Here is a 17,614-nt window from a genome sequence, read left to right as displayed (position 1 = left end):
TTAAAAATGTCATTTTTTTAGGGGTCAACTTTAGCTATGTTTTTTTGTAACATTTTCTATATTTTCAGTAAAAAGAAGTATGCAGTAATTTTTGTAGTGACCCAGACTATGCCTCTACGCATTTTTTTTGCAATTTAAATGATGATGGTGCCATTTTATAGCAAAAAATTTGAAAAACATGCAAAAAAATGAAAAAGTGACTGTAAAACGTGAAAAAATTAGATAGGCAAAATGTAATTATATTAGGTGGTAGAATAGGCCAAATACTACCAAAAACAAACATAAACTAAACAAGATAAATGCAAATTAAAATACTAAAAATTAAACAATAAAAACATAAAACAAGAGAAGTAAAGTTTTTCGTAGAACAAAAGTTGCTCAAAATGACCTCCTAAACACGGGAAAAATAAATATCTTCGAAAAAAAAAATTTGGCAGTAGAGGGTTAATAACGTCTTTTTTAAATCGCTATTAACTCGCCAGGGATAACTCGGATCGTTTTGCGATCTTCGACAAAGTTGTTTTTCATAAAATTTACATAAGAGTCGCACACTTGACAATGATCCGACCCATTTACGCCACATTTTGGTGGAATTTTGAAATTTTTGCTTTTCCCCGGTTTTTTTCCATAAAAACTTCAACTGTCAATAGCGACCCTGATACCTCAACCGATTTGGCTTAAAATTGGCACAGGTTCACCTAAAAAATCAAGCCAGGGGATATCTCTTAAGGTTTTCCAAAATTTTCAACTTTTCTTGTCACCCTGCTGATCACCTTACTGGTTCTCACCACTGACAGAGAGATTTGAAAAAGATCGAGTCGGTCTTCTCTCATGCATGAAATGTCAGTTAAATTAAAGCTCATAAACTTAATTTTAAGATTTGCAGAATGAAGTTCAATTCCACTACTGCAAATAATCTTTTCTATTACTGCAGAGGAAAACAACGCCTACTCATTGATGATCTTTTGAGAGTTCAATAGAGATTTTCGTCACTGTATTTCACCCAAAATCACTTTCGTCGGTGAGAAAAGATCGCTACTGAAAAATTAAATTTTGACATAATTCATTCTGAGGCAAATAAATTAACAATCCTTAGCCCATAAATAATTTTGTAAGGCATTCGGAAGTGAATTTTCAATCTCTCTTTTATTAGCGACCGAAAAACTTTTCTGATAATTTTATCGCTGAGTCTTGTTCATATTATACCGCATTCAGCTGTCTAGCCTATACAAGAAAAAAGTTCTCAACAGGTAGATTAGACGAAGCACAACTTTCTAGCTCGCTTCTACAAATTGATAACAGCTCGCGCCGCCGAGTTAAAAAAAAAGTAAGTGACGTTTACAAATTGATGCTAATTTGTTGCGAGTTTCACCTGGTACTGGTTAAACTCACCCTCCGCCCATGTGTTAAGATTTTTGGGAGAAACTTTGCGGATCATCATTCTCCAACAGAGTAACGGCAATTTAGTGCATGTTTGGCAAAAGCAGCAGGGTGGCAAATTAAATTACTGCGAAAGGGGAGAATTAAGAGATGTTGTACGAGGCATAAATTTCCTGTACTACACACCGCAACGCCACTGGGGCAGAACACCATCGGCATGTTTTACAAAATGTGTGCTGGAAGCCATAATTATTGCACACATAGTGAACAAGAGAAAAATCTGCATTCTCATCGCTTTAACAGCATGTGTTCTAATCGAACACAAAACAGTATTGTTTAGCTCAATCGATTAGTTGCAACAATTGCGCTTTCGTAGAACAAAAGGATCGATGGCGCGGCGGCGGTGACTACCTTTCACAATTATCCTTGAAAATCATAGTATTATTCTGATAATTGCATTCAATTTGATGGCGAACAATTATTTCAAAAAACAATGTTGGATACCTACTTTTGTACTTCGAGCAAGGTCATTGGTTATACGAGCCCTCGATGCACGAGGAAGTGGCCCTAATTAAACCCAACTGCTGCTGCTGAAGGCTCCAAAACGAAAGGAAGTGTACAACCCCTTTCGAGGTCACTGCGGCCTTGTCGATTACCTGAACCAGACTGTATCTCTTGTATAGGTTGCTCTCAAGAGATGAACATGGTATCGGCCAGGAAACAGAGCGGCGGTTAAGGGAAATGGCAACGCCGATTCATTAAATTTAATGAACCCCGAGTCTTGCGCTGCTGCCGAACACCAAAGGGCACGGGGTTGATCTGCTAGACATGAGCGTTGATGGATACGCGGCTGCCCCACAGAAAGGCCTTGGAATCTATTAACTTGGCTAAGGGGAGTCACTCTCAAATGTCAAAGTGTCTTTTTTAGTCTAGTTCGCGAGCAGAAACATGCGGTTTTCGACAACCGTTAATAACAAACTAATTAGATGAAGAACTGGGTTGTGGACCGTCGGCACGAAGGACCCACCACCGCGTCGGAATGGAGGTCGGTCAAAAAATAAGGACAACCTGCCAACGAATCGGCTAAAAATACAAACATTTTCCCACCAGCCAGCAGATCGAAGAAATCCCAACCAAACGTGAAGGTTGCAGTGGGGAAAATATGGATTATGTGGACACCTCTCCTCGGTGCAAACAACCTGACCAAGAAGCGAACATGAAAATCTATAATTGCACCCGAGAGGGCCAACCCAGGTATATGGATATGTTGTGAGATGGGGGAAAAAAAGATTGGCAAAAATAAACGGCGAAACATCTATAGACGAGGTACACAAATGTATGAAAAAGCTAAAATTAAGTAAAAGAAGGCTATTTTCAACCCAGAAAAAAAAAAGCATGGAGACCATTACCAACATCGATATACAACCGCTTCTACGGGTTCTACCTGCGCACCGGTTGGCGTAAACTGACCGACCAACTGTCGCGCGTACAAAAACTAGGATCTAGATGTGACAGGTAAGCGCCGGAACCAACATTCTATACACAGAGGGAGAGACCGTTTTTCATGCAAAATATAAACCATCAGGAAAAATCCGTCCACTTTTCGCATCCCAGTCAGTGTTTGTAAAGTTGTCCTCCCAGAAGAAAACTTTTGCAATAAAAAAAAAACCGACAAACTTTGCGAAGCTTTCATCTTTCGTGATTAGCAAAATTGTTTTTCATCATTTGATGTGCTTCTTTTTTGGTTGTAAGTTTGCTCCAGAGTTGTTAAATATGCAATAGGCGATTAGATAGAACAGAGACACCGACCAAGTAATGAAGGGGGATGGAAAAACCCATAAAAAAGTAAGAAAGTTTCAAATAGTCACAAACCTTAAATTTTGCACCGGGACCGCAGCTGCACCTTGTATCGGCGGAGGCACACTGTAGGGGAACATTTTTGCAGCGGCGACGGGACTTTCAAACAGCATTTTTCGCTAATGTTGTGTTGTTGTTTTGGGCAATTTTTTGGTTGCAAACTGTTTGCTTTGTTTGTTTGTGGTGTTGTAGTACTTTGATATTTACTGGTTGCCAGATTTTTTTTTTTTTGTTTTCACTACAGGTACTTGTATGTACTTTGTCACACTACGGTTGCGGTTTTCCAAACACACTACGAGAATTACAAACCACACTACACACGATCTCTTTCGAGTAATATGTATACTTGTTCGCTAGGTTAGGTTCTGCCGGTTTGCGCTAGATGGTAGTAGATAGAAAAAAAGAGAACGAAAATAATATAACTAGAAAACAACTCTTTTCTAAAAGGTAGATTCAGTATAATTTATAAGTACGAGTTTCGCTATTAAAGTTAATTATTGTTGGTGAGTGAGTGAGTGTGAGGAGGAGATAGAAGCTTATATTTGTATATTTATCGTCATTAACGCACTAATACTATGGCATACACACTAGTTTCGAGACAATTAAATGGAGTGGTGGAGGTAAGGGGGGATTGTGGGGATTTGTGAGCTGGAGTGTTAGGGGCAGATAAATAAAAACCAAACGGAGTAGTCATTGATATGATGGAAACGACGGCGGTTACTTGCCGCGCACACGAGACGGATCAAGATTGAAACAGAATGAGTTAAGTGGTCGAGCACGGCCGGCTTAGGGTGATATTCAACTGTGTTTGCAAAAAAAAAAACAAAATTTTGACTTTAAAAAACATTTTCTTGCAATATGCCCTAGCAGACGGTCTTAAGTAGAAAGGTCTCGAAATTGTCTGATAGGATAATGCCCTCAACTTGATATCATGTATCATTGTATAGTATCCGATACTGGAGAGGAACAGCACTGACGATTCAACGGTCTCGAGTTCAATTCCCGTTTTTTCTTTTTTTTTTAATTTCATTTTCTCCTCTTCGGCCTGAATTTTGAAAACATTTTTTAAGGTATTGAAGGGAACATGATTTTTATGAAACATTCGAAACTTATTGGCTAGTTTAGACTTGCAAATAAAGCAAAAAGTATGCCGAAGTCGGCAAATTCTGAACAACCGAAGTCGGAGTCGAAGTTAGCCAATAATTCATAAAATTGTAGTGGAGTTGGAGTTGGCGTTTTGAGTACGCTGTAATTTTTAGCAGATTCTCAATTTTTCAAGATTCTCAAAATTCCGGTAATTGATTTTTTTTTTACTATGACATAAAAAGTCGTTTTGTGTCTTTGGTTCACCCATACTAGATTTCATACAATGTTGGCACCTCCTGTCCATACAAGAATGGTAAGTAATATTCGAAAATCGGTATTTTCTGAATAATTGTCTAAGCGTTTTGGTGTCTTCGATAAAGTTGTAGATATTAATGAGGACTTTTAGAAAAAAGGGTACACGAAAAAAATGCCGATGTTTAAATTGACGTTTTTCACAAGAAATCAATTACACAAAATCAGTATTTCAATTTTTTTTATACATGTTTAAAAAAAGGACAACAACTTTGCCGTCAAGATACAATTTTAAAAACAAAATTGTTTTTTTAATAGAAAATTTACTGACTTTTTTTGTCATAACAAACATGGTACGTAATATTCGAAAATCAGTATTTTATGGAGGGATTTTCTGAGCGATTTCATGTCTTCGGCAAAGTTAAAGATATTAATGAGGACTATTGAGAAGAAATAGGTACACGAAAAAATGCCGTTTTTTTTAATTTACGTTTTTCCCAAGCAATCAATTACCCAAAATCAGAAATCCTATTTTTTATGTTAAAAAAATTACGACAGCTATTTTACCGCCGAGTAACGATTTTAGAAACAAAAGTGTTTTTTTTATATAAGTTTGACTGACTTTTTCGCGTCAGATTTAAGTTTAAAATTAAATTTTCCATCGAAAAGTACTTTGGCAGAAAAAAATGATTAAGTGCGCCGTTTTCGGGATACAGCCAATAAATGTTAATATTTGAAAAATAAAATAAAAATTTCTGACCTACTGATTTTTTTGACAATTTTTTTTTCAATTTTAAGACTTCCACTAAAAATGGGCCTTAAATTTATTATTTTATTGAAATTTCAAAAATATAAGGGGTCTCATATTTATTATATTTATTTCAAATTTTCCAAACATTTCACTACCGTCAGTGAGGGTGACATTGGGTCTGGGGGGTGAGATTGGGTCAAAGTGATTTTTGACGGATTTTACCATTTCTCAGGTTCTTTTCAATGAAAATGAACTCTGTTGAAAAGGTTGTGTAGGGGACATCTTAAGATGACTTCGCTGAAAAAATCTCGTTCCTAGAACAAATCCTGTTATTTTGGCAGCTGTCTAAAGTTGAGGTACGTTTTTGGCCAAAAATGACCTCTCGAAAAATCATTTTTCTAATATTTTTGTTAGAATTGCTCGAAAACTACCCAAATGTTTGAAAATCTCCACTTCAAACATTGTAGCGTGTCAATACGATTCCCTCGAACAAGAAACACTGTTGGATGACTTGTTTTTACCATATCGTTGTATTTGAGCATCATTTTAGTTTCATCTGACCCAATGTCACCCTCTCTAAGGGGTGAGATTGGGTCAATTTTCAAACATTAGGCATTTAAGGTAGTGTTCATCAAAATCCACCATATTTTGGGAAAATGTTAGTTAGCTATCTAAGAACAAATCTACTTTGAAAGATTTTCGATGTTATTTAAATTGTTTTTGTTATTAAGAAAATACGAGAGGTGCATCGTTTTTTGACCCATAGTCACCCCTACTGACGGTAACAAATATAAAGAAATTTTAAGAATTAAGTACCGTCATCTGGGGCGAAACGGGACACATGGGGCGAAACGGGACAGCTGTTTTACCCTTGTTACTGCACAACATTTGGATGTTTTTGATTGTTTTCAGATAGAACAAACACAGATCAACAAAAATAGTGCATCGATTTCCAAATTTCAAGCTCTAAAACCTGCTGTCCCTATTCAGACTGTTGTCCCGATTCGAAAAAATAACAATTTCAGAGATGGAAACAAGGGTAACAACTCGATTCCTTAGGCAAAATACAGCAAATTTTAAACCATATTGGTTGAGATCTTGAAGTCGCTTTTGTGAGTTGAAGATTGCTTGGAATTTGTTGAAAAAAAATATTAGGAAAGACTGAATTTTCGATTTTTTTTTTCCAGAAGGTGGTGTAAATTGTGTGGAAATTTGGTCAAGGGTGAGATTCTGATTCTAAACCAACCGCTCTACAATTTTGACGAAGAGTGCAAAGCTATCCGAGTTGATTCTGACAAGTTATCAGCAAGACGTTTTAATATGAACAGTTTTTTTCACCAACTTTTTCTGTTGGTTACTTTTCGATTGCCAATTTGATTTACATCAAAAACTGATCAATCCAGTTGGTTCACGGTACTATTTTACAAGGACAGTGCAGACTAATCAGCACAATGAGATATTACGGACAAATCATACCGTTTTCTTCAAGCACACACTCGAGGTACAAATTGCTGTAAAATCTCATAACCATTTCTTGAGCTTTGTAAAATGAGCACTCGTTGGAGCACCACCCAGGGAAAACACTAATTCAATTTGCCCAACCCGTGTCACAAAGGACGACCCGATTTGATGTCCCCGCGCCGAACACCGGAAAAAAGGGTTGTTGACGAGTGATTGCAGCGATGACGATTTGTTTCTTTCCTGAGACAAGCTGGAACGAAATGCTGTGCAATATTTGTAATTTGTAGATTTACATTTACACGACTGAGTTACTTTGAAACAAAAGTTTAAAAAATTCTAGATCCACTACAAATTTGCTAATGACTCTACTGTACATGATATTCTGTTCTACTTGTTTTTTACTATTTTTAACTAATAAAATTCACCAAAGCAAATCGATATAGAGCAGCTGCATACCGGACTTTAATCGGGCTGCTGCATAGCTTGTCATTTATCGCTAGTCGCACTATCCACACTCGTACATCTACAGCACCGCATAGTTCTCCACAACAATGAGCGACTAAATCTTCCAGCCCGCATACTACTACCCTGAGTTGAGATTTTCTTTAGATCCAGAACGTGTTACTAAGAAATATACTGTAAAGCACACCATAATCTACACCACTGATCGTTGGCCGTGTAATTGATTCAAATCGTGTATGTTGGCGTGTGTGAGTAGTAGAAACATGATACAAGACTGCAATATTAGGAAAAAAAGACAAAGGGCGTATTGAAATTTGCTCCCACTTTGATTTGCCAACCTGATATATTGAACTAAAATGCATACTAAACTAGGCAGTCGCTAACCTTATTGGCGTTCGATTGCTAACGCGGATGCTAGACGATGGCTGTCTTGCTCAATCATCTGGTAGGCGCGGTAGGTGGGAAAAATGAGTATAAATTAGAAACGATTAATTAGGTTCGAAAGAGGTCAGAACTTTTGTGTAACCTGAAATGTACAAACAACGTTCACGTTGAGATTTGTCCTAACTGCACACGAACCGTTCATGAACATGGAATATAGATCCACCCATCAAATCCGTGGTGTTGAGCTTAGCAATACCACAGTTTTAACTAGAACCTCCTTAAACATTCATCTAGTTGCAAATTAACCGCAACCATCATCAGATACTCTTCGTTAATTAACGTCTCTCTTCGGTGCCGTTGCCACCCATCAACGAACCTCGGAGAAGTGGTTACGAAATTGGAAAACCACCAAGTTTTGCGGCAGTTCCTCCCAGACAATTCCCTCCCCCGTCCTCCTGAAGTGGGTTTGGAAGGAAAACTGGTGAAAAATAACGATCCCCACAGGTTTTTCGGCACTCTCCAAGTTGAATCTGAACCGCTCGAATTCATGACGAGAGAATTTCGTCATGGGCCAAACCAACAGGAAAATGTAACGCTAATAGAATTTAGCAACTTGAGCGAAAGGATCCGTCGCTGCCCGAGCCTGGGAAAGCCATCGTTTTTCACGACTCTTTCTTTTTTTCGGGAAAACAGTTTCTCAACCCCGCACAAGCGAAGCGGAATGGCGCAAAAAAATAGGCATATCCTTTATGAAATTCATCACTAAGGCGGGCACAAGGCAGAGGCTCTTTGCCAGAGAGAGAAAAAAAACTAGAATAAAAAGAAGAAAATAACAAAAATATGAAAACTTTACTTTTTATGATGCCCGATTCCGCTGCCTGCTCTCGCGGGCTGATGTTTCACGTTTCGTTCCATGGGAAAAGAATCAAAAGTTATGCTCGGGAACAATGGAACTGGGTTGAATCGAGCTCGACACAGCACTACACAACACAGCCAGCCGCCCACGCAAAGTTATGAGAGGCCTCCCCCAAGAGGAAACTTGGGCTGTGAGTGAGTGTATAGATGCTGAACAGAAAGAGCGTTTTCAACAGCGTGAATGCTGGGGAAGGCTTTGGTTTGTTATTGCAATGATGGCATAAGTAAGTCGATTTGGCACACATTTAGCTGGTAATGTCAGTTTAAATATGTAAACTTTAATATGAGGTGTTTTTGAACTGTTTTAAATTTAACAAGTTGAAATACAAGTTTCCTTCCAAATTTAAGGCCCAATACAGTCCAGACTCGATTATCCGAAGGCCCTCGCCAAATTTGACTTCGGATAATCGAATCACATTTTTTTTTTTTTTTCGTTGCCCTATTTTTTATTGCTGAACTTAAGTATGAACCTTAAACTACTCTAAAGTGGTTTAGAATTTTTAAATCCGAATTGCGGCCACAATAACGGTGATGAAATATCGAAAAATGCATTTTTTTATTTAATAGGCAATAAACCATCAAATTTGAATAAAATGGGGTAGCAGAACTCGAATTTGATGTTAAAAGTATTATCCTTGGCAAGATATTTTAACATTCTGCGGTTCTAGAGAGCGTCAGTCTGGCTACTGCCCAAAGTGCGGCGGTCTGTTCTGAACTGTTGGTTGGCTGCGACTATAAAGCGCACTTTGATCAGCGCAACGCATTTTACGACCACGTGTCACTTCAAGGTACCAAAAACCAGCATGGCATCCCGAGCATGCTTTGCTTATTTCAGATTTTTTGCAGCAACGTGACTTATTCAGATATGAAATCAAGGATGTTGATCGAGCATGTCAACAATTGAGCCTACTAAGGGACATCTGCGATTTCCGCAACGGCGGGATACGATCGCAGCGGAATGATAATTAATCCTGATACCCGCAATAAGAAAATAAAAAATACGAAAAACAAGTTTTTGTTCATGGTTCGATTATTCGAAGTTCCATACAAACCTTCAGATAATCGAGGCTTCGGAAAATCGAGTCTGGACTGTACTTTTCGACATTGTTTTGATTACTGACTACAATTTTTTTTTGCAATTCCGAAATAAAAATCTTTTGGGTTGGATTTTTCAGTAAAAAGTTTCATTTCCGCAAGATACCTTTGTGTCCAATTCCAAAACAGTTTCAGAAAGCATAACTTTTTTTTAAAAGTACTAAAAAGTTGAAATTTTCAGCACGAGAATGAGAAGAAAAGTAAGGCTGGTACAAATTTTATTTAAAGTTCCCCCCCCCCCCCCCTTCAAAGTTGGTCCGAAAAGTCAGGGGGCAAAAAAAAAAAAATTTCTAAAATCTTCAGAATTTCAATGGAAATTGAAGTGAAATTAGCTGAAATCAATTGAGAATGCATTTCCCTGCGTTTAGAATCATTTTTAGCATGTTTGGTTTGATTTAAAAATCCTTTGAATTTTTGAAAATTGTCGATGTTTATAATCGCAAAAAAAAATTTTTCGCTAAAATTTTTGTTTTCGTCAATTCTTAAATTTTTTGAAAACTAATGATTGCAAAACAACTGAACTAGTGTAAAATGCATTTTAAAACACTTTTTCCACGCAAATGTAGAAACTATGGCTTGTTATTTCAATATTTGTATTTTTTTATTTTTTCCCACCCCCCCCCCCCCTCGACCCCGGCCAGAGCCGAGGGACAAAAACTTTGAAAAATATTTGCATCGGCCTAAGTAGTTTCGAACCATAATTGCAAAAGTGTTGCGTGTTCGTTGCAAAATTTACTTTTTCTCAGCACTCGTCATATTTATAAATGTACGAATCGAGCTGAAAAAATAATCATGTTGCACTTTACTGCATTAACTACAATATTTTTATTAGAAATCAACTAATGGTGTACTTTATCGAATAAAATATTAAGTTCTTTTCGGTTGCAAATGAGTTTTAAATTTATTCAATTCAATTCAATTGTGTTTTTATTAGAATTTAACAGTTCTGCTCCAGGATGTTACATTTGCAATTCAGAGATTTGGAGAACCTTCAACTGAGATCAAATCATAAGCCTTTGCAGGGAGGGTACATGTTTCTAAGTTTAGATTCTGCTAGCTGAGTGCTCTTTTTGGGAAAATAATTTTTGAGAAAAAACCCTAGATCTATGGAGTTTTAAATTTACAACTCAAAAAATGTTTTTAATTTTCATCAGCTTGAAAATATAAAAAAATTGAACAGACTTACAAAACTAATTTTGAGATGTTAACACGAATTGGCAATCAAAAAATTGTCCATAAAAAAAGCTTTTCAAAGGTTTTTTTTTCACCCTTCAACTGCAAATTAAACTTCGAATTCGAGATTTTATAATTCATTTTCCAAGTTTTTATAATTCATTATCCCATGTAAGTCAAATTTTAGTGGTTTATTGCTTGTTACGTTACCAAATGCATTTTCTTCATATTTCATCACCGCCATCTTGAATTTAAAATTTCCAAATCAACAACCAAAAACAAGACAACGTAAATAAAAAAGTGCGTGATTCGATTATCCGAATCCAAATTGTCATCTTTCCGACGATTTCAGATAATCGAGTCTGGGCTGTATCGTTTTTCGACAAGTCTGGCTCACATGCTTTTGTTATTTTTATCCAAAACAAGTGAAACTTTCCCGAGAGCTAAAATTTGAGCTGGTGGGGTGAAAATCCAACATTTTCTTTTTAAGATTACGTATTTAAATATTTAAAAAATCGTTCAATAAAGCGAGAGTTAATTTTTTTTCAGATTTGTCCAATTGTTTACACTTTTGTTTAAACTCTCCTGATAATACAGAAAGGAAATCAATGATTTTTTTTAAAAAAAAAAGCTTCTTTGGACATAAGGATGACAGTCTATTATTTGAATCTTCTGTAATTTTTCCAAAAAAAAATCATTTATTTCTGATTTCTGGAGAAACATTTTAAAAGGGCTCATAAGCATTATGACAACTGATACTTTTATTGTAATTTCTCATGCAACAGGCTACTTTTGTACATGATGATTGGTAGCTGGGAAGTACAGCTGTTGTTTAACATCTCGAGTTTTTCTTTTAAATAAATTTACCTTAAGCCGGGGAATTTACACAATAAATTCAGCCATCAAAATGTTCATCCGCCCTTTTCTCGTATTGCTCCAGATTTATGGCCACAACCAGATATTTTTGAGAGAGTAAAAATCTCACATTATTTGAAATAAAGCTATTAGAAAGTTAATTGTAAAATCTAGAGTTTAATTTGAAAAAGGTCCTACAAACATAGGGAATCCCATAGCTTATAGGACCTTCAAAATTTAACTCTAGTATTGTAAGAAATATCAATCCACTATTTTTTACTTCTTAAGGCTTGTGTGGCTTTCCATAATATTGAACAAAAATATTTAATAACATCACCATCATTAGCATTTTTAACTAGATCGAATGGCATTTTCAAAAGTCAAACAAAATCTCGAACGAAAGTGACATTGTTTCTTTTTCCATTAAACGCAACGCAAATATTTGCCATAAACACGACACATCGTTCCAGTCAACCGCCTGCTAAAAAGTAATCAAACTAAACCATTTTATGTCGAAGAGAGTCGGCTGCTGCTGCCGCCGATGGCCACAAGCAAGGACAAGAGGCCGCAGCGACAAAAAAAAACTTTGAATAAAAACAAACATTCCCATTCATCTTCCGCTCAGCTCTCCGCGTTCTGTGCACACTCTCTCTTTCTCTCAAATTTTAATTCGCTCTCCTCCATCGCAATGTTCTCATCTCGAAGGATTCAAGCTTCAAGCTGCGATTCAGAGCAGGAAATTATTGTACAGTAAATATGCGACTGTGTGCGTGTTCTCGTTTCTCTCTCTTCCCCCTTTTACACGAAATCTGTCGCACATCTGGCCAGGCAAAAGCATGGACAGAATCAAAAGTTCAATCCTCTCTCTCTTGGCGTGCAGCTGCCCACTTTGCGAGTGTGTGTGTGTGTATTTATATTGTCGGTTGATTCGTTCTCGATCGCACCCGTTCATCACACCGACACGTGCAGGACAGGGCGGCCAAAGCGTGCAGGTAAATGTGTGGAGTTAATAAATTTGATTTATTTGGGTTTAGCGCCATAATATTTAATAATTAAAATTTACTTTGGAGCAAAATTAGTTGATCTTAAATTTATTCAAAATAATCATCTAATTCTTTATCTTCTAGTTCACAGTTCGGTTTCGCTAATTTGAATGCAATTTCATTTGAATTAGGATTCGTTTAAAAATAACGAGACCGGTGGTGTCCCCTACAAGCGTGGTTGCCTCTCACCCTGTCGGGCTGGGTTCGATCCCAGAAAGGTCCCGGTGGTATTTTTGCCTTCCTCACCTTACTGAGGAAAGGCTATAAAATCACTCGGAAAATGAACTTTTTAATTAGACCTCCTAGACCTACCTTCATTTGTACATATCGACTCAGAATCACCAGCTGAGCAAATGTCTGTGTGTTTGGCTGTATGTAGACATGTGTACCAAATCAATGTCACTGGAATATCTCGTCATAGGCTCAACTGATTTTGGCCGGAATGGTTTTAATCGATCCGTCTTAACGTCCCCTAAGTTGCTATTTAAATTCATGCAGTTTAATCATGTATTTAAAAAGTTATGTTAAAAAAACTGTTTCATATTAAATTAAAATTATGGTAAAAAGGGTGGTTTTTTCACGAAACCCTCACATGTTATATATTTTTAGAAAGCATATGAGAAGACCTTTTAGTTGGAGTAAGAATTTTCAAGATCTGAGTTACCTATCTTAAATTACAAGTAGTTTAAAAAATGGTCTGAATTCACATAACCTCAACTGGTCGGGTCTGATCGCCACGAAAAAGCCGTGTAGAGGGATGCCATTTTCCTCAAAGGCCGTGTCTGTATAATTTTGACAAAAAGACTGTAGGTGGTCTGTTTTTTTACTCATCACTTATTTTTATTAGGAGAGATCCATAAACATGTGGACACTTTAGGGGGGTTGGAATCACTATAAATGAGAGGAAGGCACCAACCACCTAAAGGTGGATTAAGTAACGTTTTCGAGACTAGATTTGTCCGATCAAGCCTTTTAAAATAGTAACTCCGGAGACCGCCATTTTTTCGTTTAGGTTCAGAGTTTACAGGTAAAACCGATGCAATAGCTTGTATTTCCACAAAACGTTGAAAATGGCTTTGAAAAAATGTCCGGAGAATCCTGAATTACATGACACTGAGGAGAGGCTATAAAAACACTCGGTCAATTAACTTCTATAATAGACCTTCTAGACCAACCATCACGTGTAAATATCGACTCAGAATCAAATTCTGAGCAAATGTCTGCGTATGATGATAATTGCACTCGATTATCTCTGCACTGGCTGAACAGATTTTAATCGATTTGTTTTTATTTGATCCGTCTAGCGATCCATTAAGTCATAATGATGTTTATTTAAGCACTTCAAAGTTCTGCTACAAAAACAATTTGGGCTAAGTTCGGAAGATTGTTAAAGAGTGGTTTTGTAAAAAAAAACTTGAGTTTTTATATTTTTTATGAAATTTCCGACGAGCCTAAAATAAAGGCCGATTTTCAAATATTTTGCTGTCCGGATGAATTGATCAACAAGATTATTTTTTTTTGATTTTCTGTTTGTTGTCAGATTTCTTACTTAACTAAACTTTATAATGTTCTATAGCGACTTATGGGACCCCAAGGCGGATCGAATGAGCCCAAAAAGGACAAAATCGGCTCAGCCAGTGCCGAGATAATAACTTTAAACAGCTCTAGATGATTTAGAACATTTAAACGAAAATGGTGGCAATTTATTAAGCATTAATCAGCTTGACTTTTTCAAATAAAACTCTAGATTTTTTTTAACATCCAAATCTGTCATTCGAAAGGTGGGCACGTTGACTTCTTCGACTTTGTAAGTTTTACGCGGTAAATACGGGCTAAATCTCAGATTTTGAAGAATTTCAAATGTTTTTCAATGCATCGATAAAGTGGAATCCACAAAAATCTGATATTTACACCGCCTATTCTTTCCTAAGCAGGTTCAATTTTGACGAAAGATTTGAATGAATCTGGAGTTTTTTTTTAAAAAAAAAAGGTCCAATAAACCAAATTTCTAGTTTTTGCTTTTTGGATGTTTTTGAAACCGCCTTGAGTCAGAGGTATTATTTTTTTTTGTTTATTGTACCTTTTCAAAAAACAAAAAAAAACTCCAGGAATCATTGAATGATCTTCAAGGTGATTTTTCAAAATCGAATCAAAAACATCTTTTAAAATCCCACCATCTTGCAGCACTGCTCAGCGTTCTGCATCCCGGCCGAAAAGGGCTCCGCGTACAAAGTAGGCCCTGCCCGACGACCACCGACCGTGTCTCCCAACGACAAACACACACACAAACAAAACCCAGCACCACACCACGAGGGAGCAGGTGGGGGTGGTGTTTGGTCGGGAGAAAAGAGAAGCTAGCAGCAGTAACAAAAAACACGGGACAAGAAAGATGTGGGAAAAATATGCAAGAAAAGTATGAAACAAGAACAGAGGGAGCAAAAATCTCGTGTGCAAGAGGCAAGAGAAGAGAAGTTTGGAAAAAAATCAATTCCTCCTCCGCCAAAATGGTAATTTTCTTCCCACCACAATCCGTGACTACTCTCGTTTTCAATTATTTTTGTGTGCATGTTTTTTTTTTTTGTTCTGAGATGGGGAGATTTGCTCAGATTGATTTTCCTTTTTTATAGTTCTTTTTTAATGGTTGGGGGCATTAATAGTATGAGAAAAAGAAAAAAATCACAAACCAATTCCAGCGAGCTAATTATCGTGTTCTGCGATGTTGTTTTGTAATCGATTTCGCTCTTTTCCACACGCTGCTTCCGTTTTTTTTTTTCGTGTTCTTCTCTTTCGGCGCTCCTTCGCTGGCCTCTGCTTCCAGGTAATTCTCTCTACCAGGAATTTTCAGTTTACTTCAGGTAGTGTAGATTTCCTGTGTTCTTGAACTACACGCGCGCACACACACACGCAAACACACGACGCACATTCACGACTTTCGTGATTTTTTTTTCGAGTTGTTTTCCAGAACAAAACAAGTTTGTTCTCCTTGCCGACGACGACGCACACTGAACTCGAAACTTTTGGCAAAGCCTGTGCTGGCCTGCTAGGATGGATCCACAACACTCGACGGAAACTCCTTCGCTCTTTTTGCTTCCTTTCGCTCCCTCTCTCTCTCGCTTGCTAGCGCGTTTGCCAATATATTCCTTTCGGGGTTTCTTCTCTCTTTCTTCACCTCGTGTTCTTCGGCTGATGCACAACAAAAGACTGGCTTGCTTGGATTTTTTGGTGGTCAAGGCACCGCGACGAAAGGAAGAAACAAACAGGCTCTTCTAAACGACGACGACGACGCGCACTCAACTAACAAATTCCACTTGTTAGTGTCGTTGCCTGGTGCTGTTGTAACAATTTACTACTCTTTTGTGGCTCTAAACAAAATCGCGAACGGCCTGACGAACAATTACCGACTGGTGTGGACACAACAACAACGGAACAAAAACACATTCGCTCTCCTCGAGTGGACGCGACGTTCTGAATCTGCTGAAACGGAAAATGCTCGAGCATAAACAGGCTACCGCGCCAGGCTGTGTTTGTGTTGGTGAGAGAGAAAATTCTTTGCGAGCGGGAGAGCGAGTGCGTACGCTCTCTCGCGTTCTCTCTGTTTGGTTGTTTGCGTGTGTTGCGGCGGCTGGAAGGAATCAAAAGGTATTTACATTTTTAATTACGACCATTTGCATGATTGGTTTATTGCCAATCGATGCGCATAGTACTGCAAGCATAAGATTCCCTTAACAACACTATACAATCATAAACCTCTCTTCAGCGAAGGAACAGCCGTTAAAAACAAGTTAGCAACGGCAAAGTGTGACCACCCACCGACCGTCGGCAAGCTAAACACAGCGAAAATTCTTATTTAGTATTAGTAAACGGACCAGTAGTAACGTTGTTGGTGGTGGTAATATTGTCGCTCTCGCGAGAGTGCGGTGGCTAGCAAAACGTTCTTAAATTCTCTCCGCGCTCTTTTCGCATTCTCTTATGTTGTGAGTTGTGTGCCGAGGGGACGTGCGATGGAATGGAAAAATACTCGGGATTTTTTTGATTTTTAAAAGTTGGGCCATCGTTAAAAAAATGTTATTTTCCAAAATAATCAAATGGAAAAATACATTTTGAAAATAATACGTTTTCATTGAAAAAGCTATGGGACCATGGGGGGGGGGGTGTCAGCGATTGTCATTGCTCCATACAAAAAATATTTGTTTTGTATGAAAATTGTCCAAGAGGGAGGGGGGGGGGGGTATCAGATTTCAAAAAAGTGTTCACGTGGTCCCTATACCATCTATTCAAAACTGTTTAGAAAATAATGTAGAAGGTTTTACATTTTTTTTTTTTCAAAAAAAGCACTTTTAGCCTTTTTGTATTTTAAACAGTGGTCCAACATTGGAGTGAAAAATAACACAGACTTTTTTTTCCTCATAAAATTATTTTTATTATGTCCTTTTCGGTAGTGGGACCTGGTTAGGACCGAGTCGGCTTTTGTAATAACATTTTACTTAAAGATAAGAGTAATTACAGAGGATCTTGTGTTGAAAAACAATGCCCTTTCAAGCCAGATGTAAACATCCTCTAGCGTAAGCAGGACACACTCTTTGTTTACAAACCCACAACGGCCCTTTGGCATTGTTTTGCTAGAAATGTTAGTGGGAGGGGAGCCGATTACCCGCGGCCTACTCGGGGTTAGTAGGGAAAGGGATTGCTGTTAAAAGACAAGACGTGGGAAGGGAAGGGGGATTGTGTAGGGGTTTTGTTTGGTATCACAGACAAAAATTCACAGCCAAAAAACTCACTGACAAAAAAAAGTGTCTATTTTATGTATTAAACTGCCTTACCCAAAGCGTTATTAGTCTCAGATGGTAGTCCCAGATGTCCTCTACAAGCTTCAGGTCGAATTGAGTTGATATCTGGATGG

General features: G+C 37.6%; 1 protein-coding gene across 4 annotated transcripts in view; it reads right to left on the bottom strand.

Annotated features, from left to right (window-relative positions):
* The window catches only part of LOC120432160 (RNA-binding protein Musashi homolog Rbp6), a 100,218-nt gene extending 84,023 nt beyond the window's left edge, over nucleotides 1-16,195 (bottom strand). For 3 of the 4 annotated variants that reach the window (XM_039597287.2, XM_039597291.2, XM_039597290.2), the window contains exons 1-2: nucleotides 15,399-16,194; nucleotides 3,253-3,615 (exon numbers count right to left, since the gene is read on the bottom strand). In XM_039597287.2, coding sequence (XP_039453221.1) covers nucleotides 3,253-3,350 — 98 coding nt within the window. In that variant the 5' untranslated portion in view covers nucleotides 3,351-3,615; nucleotides 15,399-16,194. Of the gene's footprint in view, nucleotides 1-3,252; nucleotides 3,616-15,398 lie in introns of all 4 variants that reach the window. The other variant, XM_039597288.2, reaches the window with a different exon arrangement.
* Between the last annotated feature and the right edge of the window lie 1,419 nt (nucleotides 16,196-17,614).

Source organism: Culex pipiens, chromosome 3 (assembly GCF_016801865.2).
Source record: "Culex pipiens pallens isolate TS chromosome 3, TS_CPP_V2, whole genome shotgun sequence".
NCBI lineage: Eukaryota > Metazoa > Arthropoda > Insecta > Diptera > Culicidae > Culex > Culex pipiens.
The sequence above is the reverse complement of the archived record's forward strand: the minus strand, read 5'-3'. Positions and strand labels throughout refer to the sequence as shown.